Source organism: Dicentrarchus labrax, unplaced genomic scaffold (genome assembly GCF_905237075.1).
Source record: "Dicentrarchus labrax unplaced genomic scaffold, dlabrax2021, whole genome shotgun sequence".
NCBI lineage: Eukaryota > Metazoa > Chordata > Actinopteri > Moronidae > Dicentrarchus > Dicentrarchus labrax.
Window position 1 is genome coordinate 21,679,837 of NW_026136704.1, and position 14,534 is coordinate 21,694,370.

Sequence of the window (14,534 nt, forward strand, 5' to 3'; positions counted from 1 at the left end):
GTGGTCTCCTACCGTGTCTTTGACACGAGTAAATGTGTGGGCGTGTGTGTGTTTCTGTCTGTATTGTGTAGTATGTACCTAGACTTACATGCACATCCATGCATTGCTGCTATATGTACATATAGTCTGCGTGTATAAGCTCATTGTACCTTTTGAGGGGCCTCCCCCTCTATCCCCCAGAGCTCAGCTGAGAACTACACGTCATGTCTGCCACCTTCTCTCTGGCCACAATGCTGCCCATTATGGACAGCCAGGGTTCGGTGACCAGAGAGTGGACTCCTGCTGCAGTAGATGAAGGCCCAGACCCACCTTTCACATCCCACTTGCCCCACCTAAATCTTTATTTTGGCCTTTTATGCACTTTTTCCTGCATGTCTGTGTGCTCCTTCTTCTTGTTGTATATTATCTCTCTGCACTAATCTTGAATCTTCTTCTAGCCTTGTCCAGTATAGTTCTCAGTATTCAGTAGAGTTCCACCCCTTTTGGCTGAAATAAAACCAGTTGCTAATCCTCGTAATAGTCCATCCATACCTCTACTACGTCTTTCTTAGTAGGCTCAGACCCTTTCTTAAATCTGACTTTGTCATGTGAAAAAGAAATAGCATTTTTCAGAATGATGACATTCGTCTGCTTAGACACTATCAGTATCAGAAATGTGCTAATTTTAGATACATTCTAATACAGATCTTATTAGCCTTAGTGTGTGCATGCCCTAAGACAGTTGGTCTGAAAAGTCATCTTTTAATTGAATATCTTCCTAATGCAGTTTTTTACCAGTTCCTTGTTAGGCAGCCAGCTGTCAAGCAAGTCAGGAAAGTCTGAGAGAGGGAATAAATGAAAAAAAGGTAGATCAAGGAAGGAGAGATGCAGAGATTTTGTGTCTGAAGGCTGGAGAAGGTTTTTGTGTCCCGGGTTTCTCCTCTGCTGGCCCAGTCTGTCCAATCTCAGGAGAGCTATAGGAATCCCCCTGTGTCTCATAGTCAGACACTGGCTGACAACTCTGACAAGCCTGAGGATTTTCACCTCTTTTACACACATGCACACACACCTTCAAAACACTCACAAGTGTCCAATGTCACAATGTTATTTCTTTTGTTATTTTCCTTATTTTCTTCCATTCTCACAATTACTGTTTACACTTTCTTCTTCTAATCTATACTGTCTCTCACACACGTACACAGACAACATAAACACAGACATTTATGCGCATGAGTACTGCACACACACACACACACACACAAGACAACCCTTCCTTCCAACGCACACACACATTCTCACTTGCTGGCTGTCTCTAGAAGGAGTCAAATGGCTCAATGTGTTAAAAACATTAGGTAAGCATGGATCCAGCAGTGCTCCTCGAGCCGATATCATATGTCCTGCTTCATTACAGTCTGGTGTATACATTCAGCTGCATCTCTGACCCTCCATCTATCCATCCCTCTCCCCTCTGTCCCTCCCCTCTCCTTTTCCCCCGGGGTGCTTTAACACAGAGCGGGCCATCTCAAGATGTTAGCTGAAGAATAGATGAGTTCTCTCATTATTGTAAACGCTGGGCCAGGCTGCTTGGCTGTGGAGCTCATGCAGAGCACAGGGATTGACTCAGGTTTGGAAAAAAGAGAAAAACATCTCTATATAAAGAATATATGTATGTAAAGAAAGGCTGATTCATCTTAGAGGATTCATAAGTAAGGAAGATTGGAGCTGCATAAATCAAAGGGAGAGGGGAGGGGTAAGAAATGAAATAGCAAATTAATTTTAACAAACTATCTCTTGTCCACATGGCTGTACAGGCCTTTTTTCCCCCCCGCAACTATTTTGGGTCCTGATATGACATTAACTGCTGGGAGGGTGCTGACCAAAACCAGCTGAGCGGTGTGTGTTATGAGGTAGACAGACAGACAGATCAGGAGAAGGAGAGAGATCCAAGCAGCGGGCCTGTAACCTGTATCCTGCCGACTGTTACCTCACGCCACACCTCACATCCCGCAGCTGCATGTGTATGAGGTAGCGGACACACACTGAGGCCTTTTCTCCAGACTTCACCGCAGCACACAGCCTGCTGCACCACACTTGTCTCTCCATTGCAGGGAATCAGGCAGCACTAGGCTAACATTAGCAGTTTTCTTCCTTCATAAGCAGTTTACAGTGTGAATGCACACATATGTGTGGAAGATCACAGCTGAGGAACCCCTATCCCAACTCAGATCAACCAGGTACCTGCACCCAAGGCAAAAGGGAGGTCAGGAAGTGCCGGTCGGACGATGCGCAACGCTGATTGTGGTGGTTGAAGGGGGTATAGAGAAAGACAGTGGTTTCAACAGAAAGATTCAAGGTGTGTGCAACATACAAAAATTATATTTGGAGGAGACTTATTTAGTTTACCATACTCTTACTCATCTAGCTACTGCCTGGCCATATGATCATCCTGGAGAACAACAAATCTGAAAACTTGCTGGTTGATTCGGTCTCGATTGATTCGTGGGAGAAGAAAAAGTACTGGAAACAGAAATGAGAAAAGTGAAGGCATTACATAGAGAAAAGGGTTACCACAGGGAAAGATGAGAGAGGTCTTAGATACTGTAATGGGCTGGATATCTCTCACTTTCGCCATCACTGACGGTCATCAACAGTGCACAGTCTGACACAGCACAGTGGACAAGGATCACTATTACTTTGTGTCTGTTAGTCCCCCCTCTGTTAGCTCTACCTCTTTCAATCATTTTCTTATAAAAAAGAAGGGAGAGGTCTTGTTAATCAGCTTTTGGCTTCAGTTTGGGGGCTCGTATATAAACCCTCCCTTTTCCTCCCTGTACCCCTGCCCCCCGTGTATGTAATAGATGAGGATAGCAGAGTGTATGTTTACGAGCGCGAGTGCTGGACTTGGCAGGGCCGAGCGAGCGCTACTTCAGTGTCTCACAGTTCATCACAGCTCAATGACTGACTGACTGGGCCCCTGTCTTTCTAGCGGAGTTTACATTGTGCACACACACACTCATTTACACGCACTCACTCATACACAACTCTTGACTCTCACCGCTTCTCTTCTCTAAACTTCTCATATTTTCTAGTTCCCTAAGCTGCCCCCAGGTAATTGTTTAAGATTGTAGATAAATATCTGTAGCCATTAACCATATTGTTATCTCTCTCTCCCCCCCTCCCTTGCCCCCTCCCCACAGTGGTCCTATGCGTTGGAGAAGCCCAACACAGGCAGCGTGTTCAGCTTGGCCTGGTCTGCAGACGGCACCCAGCTGGCTGGGGCCTGCGGCAATGGGCATGTCGTCTTTGCCCATGTGGTGGAGCAGCATTGGGAGTGGAAGAACTTTGTGATCACCCTTACCAAGAGGAGAACCATGCAGGTAGAAAGAGAGCCACACACACATCCACATTTATGTTTCTGCCCCTTTTCAACCTTACAGAAAGTCAATTTAGTCTTGTCTAGAGACTCATGTTCTTGTTAAGTTTATTTCGATAAACAAACGGAGTGATAAAAGACTGATATCATACAAAGCAATGTCAGAAACAGATAGAAGGGGAATACATTTAAACGTACTGCAATGCCATATTCAAACCCTGAAGGGGTGAGTGAATATGCTATGTAGAGAGGGAAATGCTTCCCAGGCCTTGACTAGTTGTGGCCATATATTAAAGTAGGACCCTTCCAGTGTGCCAGTGTGCAGCCCTGCAATGACAATGACCAGCCTGTCTAGCTGCCTCTCTCTCTCCACCATTCTCTACTGTTTAAACTCACACTAGCCACAAGGTAGCGTTTACACGTGGTTAATACACCCATATGTACATATACATACACACTTGTATACTTTCAGACACACGCACACCTACAGAAACAAGGTCACGCACATGCATGCGTGCCAACACACGTGTGCACTCATTCGCCATAGACATCTTTACTGAGTGCAGTTTGTGTAAACCAAACAAAGTCGGGTCATCAGCCATTTATTTTCAGCCTCGCAGGCGCTTTTCTGTCTCCCTCCTCCCCCTCTCCTCCTCGCAGTCCTTTTTAAAAGTGCACATCTGCCAGTGGTTTGTGAATCAGCCAGCTAAATTTACCACCTTGCGGTCAAATGTTTTTTATTCCTGGTTGTGTTGCATGTAAATTTGGCTTGCTGGAGGGAGCAGAGGAGGAAGATTTATAAAGCTGTAAAAATAACCCCACCTTTCACCTGGTGCTGGAAAAGGCTCTTTCATTCATTCACAGAGAGTGCTGGAGGGAAGTATTTATCTATGCAGGTGAAAAAATGAGTAGCAACCACCGCACGCACACACTTAAACAGTAAAAACGTCTTTCTTTGACCACAGTTGCCCTACGTATACTTGGACATACTGTAGACTATTCTCTGTGTATATTAAGAATAAATGCACTCCAATGTGTATGTGACTGTGTTCACCCCACTGTTAATGACGCCACTGTCTCCCCTTTGTTGTTTGGACATTTAAATGTAAAGTGTTTGCTCATTAGAATAAAGTTTATTCCTGTTCAGTAACTTTTTTTCTTTTTTTCACTTACACCTTAATTCCCCTTTGTTTCTCAGGTGAGGAATGTGATGAACGATGCAGTGGACGTATTGGAGTTCAGAGATCGAGTCATCAAAGCCTCTCTGGCATACGGTCACCTAGTGGTCGCCACTTCCCTTCAGTGCTATGTCTACAAGTCAGTAGCTCACTCCATCTTTGCTTGTCTCCTCTGGTCATACCCTATTCACACTGGACCCACATTTTCTTATCTTGAGATTTTTTAATATTACTCACACATCAGGGTTTTGTGCAAGACTCATCTTTTACATTTATTGACCAAATCCTGAGGGTAGTCTTTGGACCCAATTGAAATATACTTGCCACGTAGCTAGATAAGCCTCCAAAATTTGCACAGAAGAAGTCCAGGTGAAGAAACCACAACTGAATCATACTGAGATGCTTATTGTTATTGGTCTTAATGTTATCTGTGTATATGGTAGGTTAATTACAGGTGCAATTTTTGCTTTGACACATCCTGGACATGACATTACAGAATTAAGAACACACACAGCCTCTGCGCCTGTTACAATTGACAGGAGGACAGAAAGTCTGTTGAAAAAGTTTTTTTTTTACTGTATGATTGTTTCAGTCCGTGTCTATCTCTTAATGCTCTATCTGTAGATTTATCTGCTCTCCTTTCATTGGCATTTTGTTGTCTTTCACATAAGTGTTTGCCTTTCTGCCGTTCTTGGTCCTGTTTCTGTGGGTCTTCTCAGCTCTGCACTTATTTCAGATGTAGCACTTAGTTATTAGATGTCTGTGTTCTCACAAATGTTGCTGTTTGTGATGTTTATTCATGCCAGCTCAAGAAACTGGAACACTCCTCTCATCTTTGACCTGAAGGAGGGAACAGTGAGCCTCATCCTGCAAGCGGAGAAGTGAGTCTCTCTATTCCAGGAGCAGTGCAACAAGAAAGAGATTAGGCTGTTGGATCATCTATCAGCTTCTCTAATGCTTCATTACTTCGCTCTGACCACTCCTCAAGTAGCCAACCAAGCACGCATACACACACACACACACACACACACACACACACACACACACACACACACACACACACACACACACACACACACACACACACACACACACACAGGGGCTGTGCTCTAGATCAGCCAGCTCTGTCATACAATAAGGCTGAGAGTGAAACCACTGGGGGAAATTAGATTAATATGGAGTAGTTCTTGTGCAATACTCCAATGGAGTGTCACCGACACTCAGCACAGAGCTAAATAGATTACTAGCCATTCTGAAATCACAGTTGAGTTGGATAAGTCTTGCTGAGTAAGTCATTGTGTTTTTAATGTGCATTACATGTTTCAATTACTGGCTTGTGACGTTGATTAACTGTTATCAACTCTTCATTGTCTTACTCTGTAACATTTGATCTATTTCATCTCCCTCCCTGCTCCTCTTCTTCCCTCTCCTAGCTACCACACTTACCCAGATACAAAATCATCATCATATAATCACAAATTAAAGAGAAGAAAAGACAAATGCAGGACATGAGGGGTCACTGAATGGTTTTAATGAGAATGAAATGATGTGTTGTGAAACAACGTATGGGAGAGTGGAGAGGGTTCCATAGACTAGGTTTATGTTGGTTTTCCATTAAATTGTCACCCACCTGTATATATACAATACACTTACTCCACTCTCATCCATTGCGTCCTCTGGTCTCCCCCACCCAGACATTTTCTGCTAGTGGATGGAGCAGGATTGTATACGTTCTCCTATGAGGGTCGACTGATATCTTCCCCCAAGTTCCCTGGTATGAGAGCTGACATCCTAAATGCCCAGGGTGTCGCGCTTAGCAACGACACCATTGCCATCCGGGACAAGAGTGATGAAAAAGGTGAGGGGACAGTTGTCGCCACGAGAATTATATGAATAACACGGACTGTGTATTTACTATGTTCTCTTTTCCATTCTCCTCACCAGTCATCCTTCTTTTTGATGCCCTGACTGGGAAAGCCCTTGGTGATGGGAAGCCCTTAACCCACAAGGTGGGTAATCCTTTGCCCTCTTATTGATCACATGTGTTTCAGCAAGAAGAAAGCGCCCCGACACCGTTATTTTGCCTGTCTGTCTGTGCTGGAAGTAAGAATGAATAGCGCTGTGTAGATTCACATAAGCTGCTTATGATCACCTTGTCCCTACAGCTTAGCAAATATCGGACTATTTTGTTTTAATATAACGTACTGTGTGAAGAGAAGATGATTAATACATGTTTACAAATCAGATTCTAGACCAACAAAGCAAAAATCAGCTGGTTTAGTGATAGTTTTTAGAAGAGTGTGAATCTTGTTGATAGGTTAATAATCTGCCTCATGGAACTGATATGTTAGCACTGGATATCTTATCAGAGCCTAGTAGTGCCTGGTTACACTAGAAATTGGCTCTGTGAAAATAGTTTGTGCGTCCTTGCAAAGTAGGGGCTGCTGGACGCTTGGTGACATATTGACCCCATAACCCACAGGTCATTTTTTAAATGTATACTTTGTGGTTCTCTCCATTCCCCCGAGGGTCAACAAAATTTGCAGTTGGTCAACAGTGTGAATTTGTGTCAAATTCCCCAATGTTGAACTCTGCACCTTGCAAAATTAACCTAACTCCTCTGCTGGTGTTTCCACTGCTCATGATTGATTCCATTGAAACAAATTATTTTCAAAATGTCGCCGTTGTTAATGTGAGCAGATTCTAAGGGTCATACTTGGTATCTAAAGGGTCTGGATTTGTATTATTTTCCTTTCCAGAGCCAAAAAACACAAAAGTGTATTAGCAGGCCTAGCTAACTAGCATACTTCCATCAATATTAACGTACTTAGCATACTTTCAGCTAATGACTGTATTTTTTGGAAATAGCTCTTCAGGCACGGAGAGATGGCTCGAGATCACAAGTCACCCTCAAAGTGTTTTTTCTTTAAACAAAAAAAGGTGAAGTACATTGTTTGAAAATGCTGACAATAAGGCATAAATCTCACCTTTAGTGTGGTTTGTTCAAGTATGTTTTGTTATAGTAGGCATAACAATCAAACAGGGCTATGTTAAAAACATATTGTCCTAAAGTACTGCACTATAATACTGACATAGCTAGAGCCAGACTACGCTGTAAGATTGATGCCACTGCTTACTTTCCATTTCTTCTACCTGAATCAACTAGTGAGGATGCTGACTTTCTGCCTGCAACCTTTAACGTTTAGCTATAGGTAGTGGCTAATTGTTTGAGGGGAACAACTTTTCAGAGTGAGTGTCTGTGCTAAAAAATACACTAACCCATATCCAGAGGGAGACAATAAAGACACAGTAAGAGAATGGGGGAAGGGATTTGGAGTCAAAATAAGAAGGAAAGAGACAAAAAGAAGGAAAGAATTAGAAGAGAAGGAAAAGAAGTGGAGGTAGCAGTACTTACTGTTTGTCAGCATGGCTTTGTCTGCCAGTGCTCCACAGCTCCAAGACACTGCACTGAAGCCAGCTGGCTCTGGCCAAGAAAACACACACATTCACTCGCACACAGGTTCAGACACACATATACGCACTTGATGTCTCTCTATCTCTCTCTTTCCCTCATATACTCACACACTTGGCAGAAAGGCTGTTGGGTCACGGTACAACCCCCCCTTTACTTGATTTTCCTCATCTTTTGTCGTCCCTCCATCATTCACTCCTCTGTTACCCCTGTGCTTGTGTGTGTCATTATTCATATGTAGCTGGAGGTGGTGGAGGTAGCTCTGGACCAGAGTGGCCCATCCAATGAAAGGAAGATCGCCCTGATAGACAAGAACCGTGACCTTTACTTGACCTCTGTGCGTCATCTTGGGCGAGAACCCAAAATCTGCAAAATTGGTGAGACGGGGAGAAGGGAACTAACTTGGCACAATGTGTAGTGACTCTTTGTTTTTATACACACGTGTAGCTAACATTGGCCTGATTGTTGTCTGTGTGCTCTGTCCTGTAGGTAGCATGGTTCACAGTATGTCATGGAATGATGCTGCTAACATCCTGTGTGGAGTCCAAGACAACCAGTTAACAGTGTGGTACTACCCGAGTACTGTCTTCACTGACAAGGACCTGTTGCCAAAAACACTGTACATAAGGGATGGCAGGTAGACATGTACAGTCCTTTGCTCTCACTTTTATAGTGGAATTATACTGTTCACCAGAGTGGTTATGTTAAAATTAGAAGCTGGCCAGAATTACAAGCATCCAGTAGCAAGGAGTGCAAAAGTCCAGCCACAGTGCCCTGACGATTTTCATGTGAGCTTAAAAAAAGTTCTGGAAGAGAAGGAGTAGGAAAAGATGTAAAATAAGAGCACAAAAGAGAGATAGAAGCAGCTTTTTTGCACCTTCCATCTCATTCCCCACGGTACAACACATTTAGGCACTCTCTTTTTGCCAGCAGCTGTCAGACTGTACAATGCTTCCTGCCCAAAAGTCCTCAGCCTCAGCCAGTATAGGAGGTGCTAAGGCACAGTGCCTGCGCTGTCTGTACAGGCAATCTTTTGCATGTCTCTGCTACACTAATCTGAACATTTGGTTGCACTGTATATTTATTTATTCTTTGCATCTCTCAGTGGTCTACGGCTTGCTGTTTTTACACTTCTTATGCTGAATCATACTGTTTTCAGACACCATACATTTGCTCTTAAAGGTTTTTTTTTTTTGTGGTTTTTGGTTTTTACTATTTTGGTGCTCCAGCAGCCAGATTTTATCACAGGAGTCATTAAAAGTTTGTTTTTATGCAGTGTGCAAATGGGGAACACCAGATACCAAGTGGCAAGAGCTAATGAATAAACAAATATAAAGGCTCCAGTTTTACCAATGTGTCTAGGTTAGGATATCTGTGATGGAAGGCAGGTTGGACCAAGTACAGTGGAAGTTACAAAAGCAGCACTGTCAGTATGTTATTTCATCAGTTCAGCAAAATTGTGTATGTGGTGGGCTGCCACAAATTACTCTTTGTATTAGAATTTCTGGCGCACACGTGCAAAAACTGCAAGGTCAATAAGTCGATTGTTGTATTCTTAATTTGAACAATCCATCATCCACTACATGTTAACATGTTAAATCAATTCTTTACCTAGTTATAACATATTCCATCATCCGAGGTATGTTATTGAACAGTCAGTCTCTTTTCCCACGTGAGAATTAATTTTTTTTTTTCACACCCACTAACAATACTTGCAAACTGTCAAACACTCGTACTGTTCCTTGCTGGATTTTTTGTGACAACGAAGCTCTAAGGATGTAGTTACACGTACTTGTTTTAACTCTCGTGTGTGTGTGTGTGTGTGTGTGTGTGTGTGTGTGTGTGTGTGTGTGTGTGTGTGGGGGGCCCCTTCAAAGTGAGTTCAGCCGTACACCTCACATTCTGAGCTATGTTGGCACCAAAGTGACGTTACGCCAAGGAGATGGTTCACTGGTGTACAGCAGCGTGCCTCCATACCCAGCCCTCCTGCACGAATACAGCACCTCTGCGCGCTGGGAGGATGCACTGCGCCTCTGCCGCTTTGCCAAGGTAAAATGCCCACATATCTCTATTGATGTGCACTAATTGTGAAGAAATTGTGTCAAACTTGGCTGTACCTGCTTTTACATCACATTTATATCTGGTCTTCTGTTGTACTATATGGAATGGTTTGACTCAACTTTACTATTTTTTCCTAAGGAGTTGCTACTCTTATAACAGGATATGAAGGATTGGTGTTCTTGATATGTTTGTACTGTAAAAAACTTGTGGTTGCTACTGATGGCAGCTTGGCTATTTAAAAATGGGGGGTTTGTGCAAATGTCCTGGGTTTCGTGACCAATCAGTAGTCTGCACTGTTTTCACATCACCTTTTTAGCATTAGCTCAGCTCGATTGGATCAAAAAAACCTACCAGGTACTATCCATCATGGAAAACCAAAAAAGAGCGAGTCGAGCATGCAGCTTTAGTGTTTGGATATCCATTTGAAGTATTTCTTTACATGTTAAGAACCCAAACAAAATGTATTCTATTTGTATTTATATAATTGACTTCAAGACATGTGACATATCCTGCAGTCTAGGGCTCAGGCACAGTCCAGGTTCCTGTGGTGTGTGTCACATGCACACCCGCATGCACGTATGTATGAAAGAGAGCGGGACAGAGTTTGAAATGAGAAGGTAGTGGACAGGTTTATGGGACCAGACCAGCAGGCTTTAATTAGCCTTCAATTAGCCTGGTGACACCATTTACCGGATTTAGCCCCCATAGACCTCACTCATAAATACACACTCCGCTGTATGCATGTGTAAACTCTCCACACGTACGCGCACACACACACACACACACACACACACACACACACACACACACACAACGCTGTGTCTTTGCTTGGGCAATGATGCAATAACCACAACCCTGGAGAAATGGATGGCTAGTAGCAAGATGAGGGTGGGACAAAAAGGGATGGAGAGAGAGGCACTGGTTTTAAGAGCCTTTTCCTCCATCCCCTCCCCCCTCTATTTCTGGAGTTTGGTGACAGTGTGGCTTTTTCCAGAATCACAGTCGACGTTGTCAGTAAGTCTTCACCTGATTCATACATGTAATAGTTTAGAGCTACACACAAAACAGGAATAAATAACAGTAAATGACCCTTATAATCTAACTATTATACAGGCACACCAAAGGAGGATTTCGGGGTAAAATTGGGATAAGTTGTTACATTTTTGTGTAAAGTTTATGACCTCAGGCCGACAGTGGCTATTTGTTGTTTACAGGAATGGTTTCCGATTAGAGCTGTTTGTCTTAGTGATGGACGCTGATTAAAGGGTGAATTACAGAGCGGTGACTCCAGTGTGAAGTTTGCTCAACTGTTGGCCAGTTGGTGGTTAAGGCTTCATTTTAATGAATGCAGCTGCATGGAATAAAGTAGTGACACATTTGTTTAGATTCATTGATGTTTCGTGTAAGTGTCTGTGTTCGTGTTCGTTTTGTGTGTGTGTGTGTGTGTGTGTGTGTGTGTGTCATGCATGTTTTCTTAGCGTTTTGGAGCATGACTACAATGAGGCCTGCCAGGATATGAGCAGGATGTAATGGGGACTATAAAGACATCATCATACCCCTGTCCCTATGCACACACACACACACCTTTAACTATTTCGATGCTGTCTATATTTCTAGTCACTGCAAAATAATTAACTCTGTATTTTAAATTAAGCCTTTAGGACAATGTTAAATAAAAGTTACATGTGTTCAGATAATAATAATGATCTGGATATGGTAAGTATAATAAAGTGAGTATGTGAAAATATTAAATGTAAAATGGGGAAACGCATTCAAAAACTAGTCTCCAGGTCACTGTGTCAGATTGTCATTTAAAGATGCTTTCTGCTTCTGCTCCTCATTTCTATTAGGACCAGTCTCTGTGGGCATGTCTTGCTGGTATGGCTATGGCAAACAGGGAGCTGACCACAGCAGAGATGGCCTATGCTGCCATTGGGGAGGTAAGAGCTTTAGTTAAAAGCTAATTCAGTTAAACACACTGTTTTTTGCCAGCTTTTCCAACACAAGTAAATACACACAGCTGAATAAATGGAAACTTCAATGATTTTGACGGAAGAAGTAAGTCAAAGAGACCAATTATTCTGTATCTCATTCACAATCTCTTTTTTCCTCTCTCTGCATATCCTCTCCCTCTCTTCTTTCAGTTACCTAGGGTGCAGTACATCAACTTTATAAAGGAGCAGCCATCTAAGGAGTCGTCTTTGGCCCACATGCTGATGTTCAGTGGTCAGGTCCAGGAGGCTGAGGCTACTCTGTTACAAGCTGGTCTCATCTACCAGGCCATACAAGTCAACATTGACCTGTTCAGCTGGGAGAGGTACAACTCAGTGTTTGTGTGAAATTGTGTACAGCTGGATGGAGAGAGACAGCATACGCTTTTTCTCAGCCTTGTAAGAGCTATGTTTTTTTAGGTTTGAGTGAGAGTCATGGTGAAGCATGTTTGTCCATGAATGTGTATCTACATTTTGTCATCTTGTGTCCAGGGCACTGGAGCTGGCAGTCAAACACAAGACCCATGTGGACACTGTGCTGGCCTATAGGCAGAAGTTCCTACAGAAATTTGGCAGGAAGGAGACAAATAAGAGATTCGTGCAGTATGCTGAAGGGGTAAGTTAGGGCAGCCTGTCTGCTGCACTGCATTAATTGATTTTGGCAGCGATGACACTGGGTGCCTTTTAAGCAGTGGAGGTCTTTTTCAAACAGGTTATCAACTTTTTATGGCACTGCTTATACACTTCAAGTGCCTCCAGTTGAAAAAACTCTGATTTTTCTCTGCTGTCCAATCAGAATTGAACTAAAAATGGAGGAAGTTGTTGCTGTCCCCCGCTGGAGCTGTTTAATCTCACAGATTATTTGGAGCAACATTAGTGGGGTGTGCTGCAAATAAATGCCTCAGTGTGATCAGGATAAGGAGGGGAAAAGCATTCAAACACACCCCACTTTCCAGCCATCCAGTGTGATCCCTGCCTTATCGTGTAATGTGACTAATTTAGCTGCTTTGCGCTATGAATCCTATACTGATAAAAGTAATGTACAGTGTTTTATCTAATCTCATTTCGTCTCGTCTCTCTGTCTCTCTGCCAGGTTGAGGTGGACTGGGAAAAAATCCAGGCGAAGATAGAGATGGAGTTGTCTAAAGAGAGAGAGAGAGCCGCTAATACCTCTGTGAGGAGCAGCGTGGCATCGCGACGTTAATGCTCAGGGGACACTTCTCTAAAACGTTAGCTCTGCAGAAATTGTTTCCCATGTGTTTTTGACATTTGGGGAATATTAGGTGGTTTGGCTCAGCCTCAGAGTATAAAAATAATGTCTGTTCTTGAGGTACAATGTCCACCATTAGTTCCAAATACAGTAAGTAAAAACAAAAGGGAACATTTGGAGATGTGTAGTCCATTAGTTTGCCATGAAGAATATGACACTTGATTTTGACTCTCACACCGCAGTCTTGTTTCATACACTGTAATGTGAAACATTTGCACAACATCGTACGTGGCATTCTGTAACTGTGGGTGGATGATTTGACTTTTGATAAGAGTATCGGTATTTCTCAGCAACAACACCCTAATGGCCTTTCTGTCATATCAGCCTCTCAGTGATTTCAGTGTCTAAGGTTCAAAGTTGATTGTTATCTTTTTTTCCACTTGTTAAAATTGACTTGGTGAGTTCAGTTATGCACAAATGTATTGCTTTGTTTTTGTTTGACTTTGTGTTTTTTATATGTATAGATATTTTTACAGTTTATATATTCAAAGCTTTGCCTTCTGTAAACACTAAAATGATTGTCAGTTAATAAAACAGATGGAAATACTGTATATATTCAGCCTCTTGTCGTATTTCTTCAATGTCTTGACGCTTGACTTTTTTTATACAAAGATCATAGAGTATCTTTGAGATGTTTTTTCAGCTTTGCACATGCACCCAGAGGGTATTTGTGTGTGTGTGTGTGTGTGTGTGTGTGGGTGTGTGTGTGTGTGTGTGTGTGTGTGTGCGTGTGCGTGCGTGCGTGCGTGCGTGTGTTAGAGTCCAATATTTCTACAGTGTGTGCTTCTCTTTGAGTTATTCTTGTATTTCCTTTTCTGCTGAGGTGTGAAACCATCTCTTTGCCATGCAACTCCACCCCCTGGTTGGCAGAGGGCCAGTACATCAGCGGACCATTATAGCCTATCCATCTCCTGTAGTGGCCCAGGAGGGACACATGAGGGAGAAGATCTCTCTCAGGGCTCTCCAAAAAGACAACTGCTGGACCATATCACGATGATGTGGACAGATAGGGTAGAAAGTGATCGGCATAATCCCTGAAACTGTGAGTGGCCACAGATGCTGAAACATCAGAGAAAGCTGTAGATGTAGGAAAATCTATCAATGGGTTCATTCTCTCTTGCTGTTCTTGTTTTTTCTTCAGCACGCTGCACTTTTAGCAGCTTCTAGTCCAAGTCTCTCTCTGAGTCACTGTCTCTGATTTTTACTCCCT

General features: G+C 42.9%; 1 protein-coding gene across 2 annotated transcripts in view; it reads left to right on the forward strand.

The window, feature by feature from the left end:
• The window catches only part of ift80 (intraflagellar transport 80 homolog (Chlamydomonas)), a 35,777-nt gene extending 21,902 nt beyond the window's left edge, over positions 1-13,875 (forward strand). For both annotated transcript variants that reach the window (XM_051397845.1, XM_051397846.1), the window contains exons 9-20: positions 3,177-3,356; positions 4,551-4,669; positions 5,337-5,411; positions 6,225-6,388; positions 6,475-6,539; positions 8,244-8,379; positions 8,492-8,639; positions 9,880-10,051; positions 11,914-12,003; positions 12,208-12,380; positions 12,547-12,670; positions 13,148-13,875. In XM_051397845.1, the coding sequence (XP_051253805.1) occupies positions 3,177-3,356; positions 4,551-4,669; positions 5,337-5,411; positions 6,225-6,388; positions 6,475-6,539; positions 8,244-8,379; positions 8,492-8,639; positions 9,880-10,051; positions 11,914-12,003; positions 12,208-12,380; positions 12,547-12,670; positions 13,148-13,258 (1,557 nt within the window). In that variant the 3' untranslated portion in view covers positions 13,259-13,875. The remainder of the gene's footprint in view (positions 1-3,176; positions 3,357-4,550; positions 4,670-5,336; positions 5,412-6,224; positions 6,389-6,474; positions 6,540-8,243; positions 8,380-8,491; positions 8,640-9,879; positions 10,052-11,913; positions 12,004-12,207; positions 12,381-12,546; positions 12,671-13,147) is intronic.
• Positions 13,876-14,534: the final 659 nt, after the last annotated feature.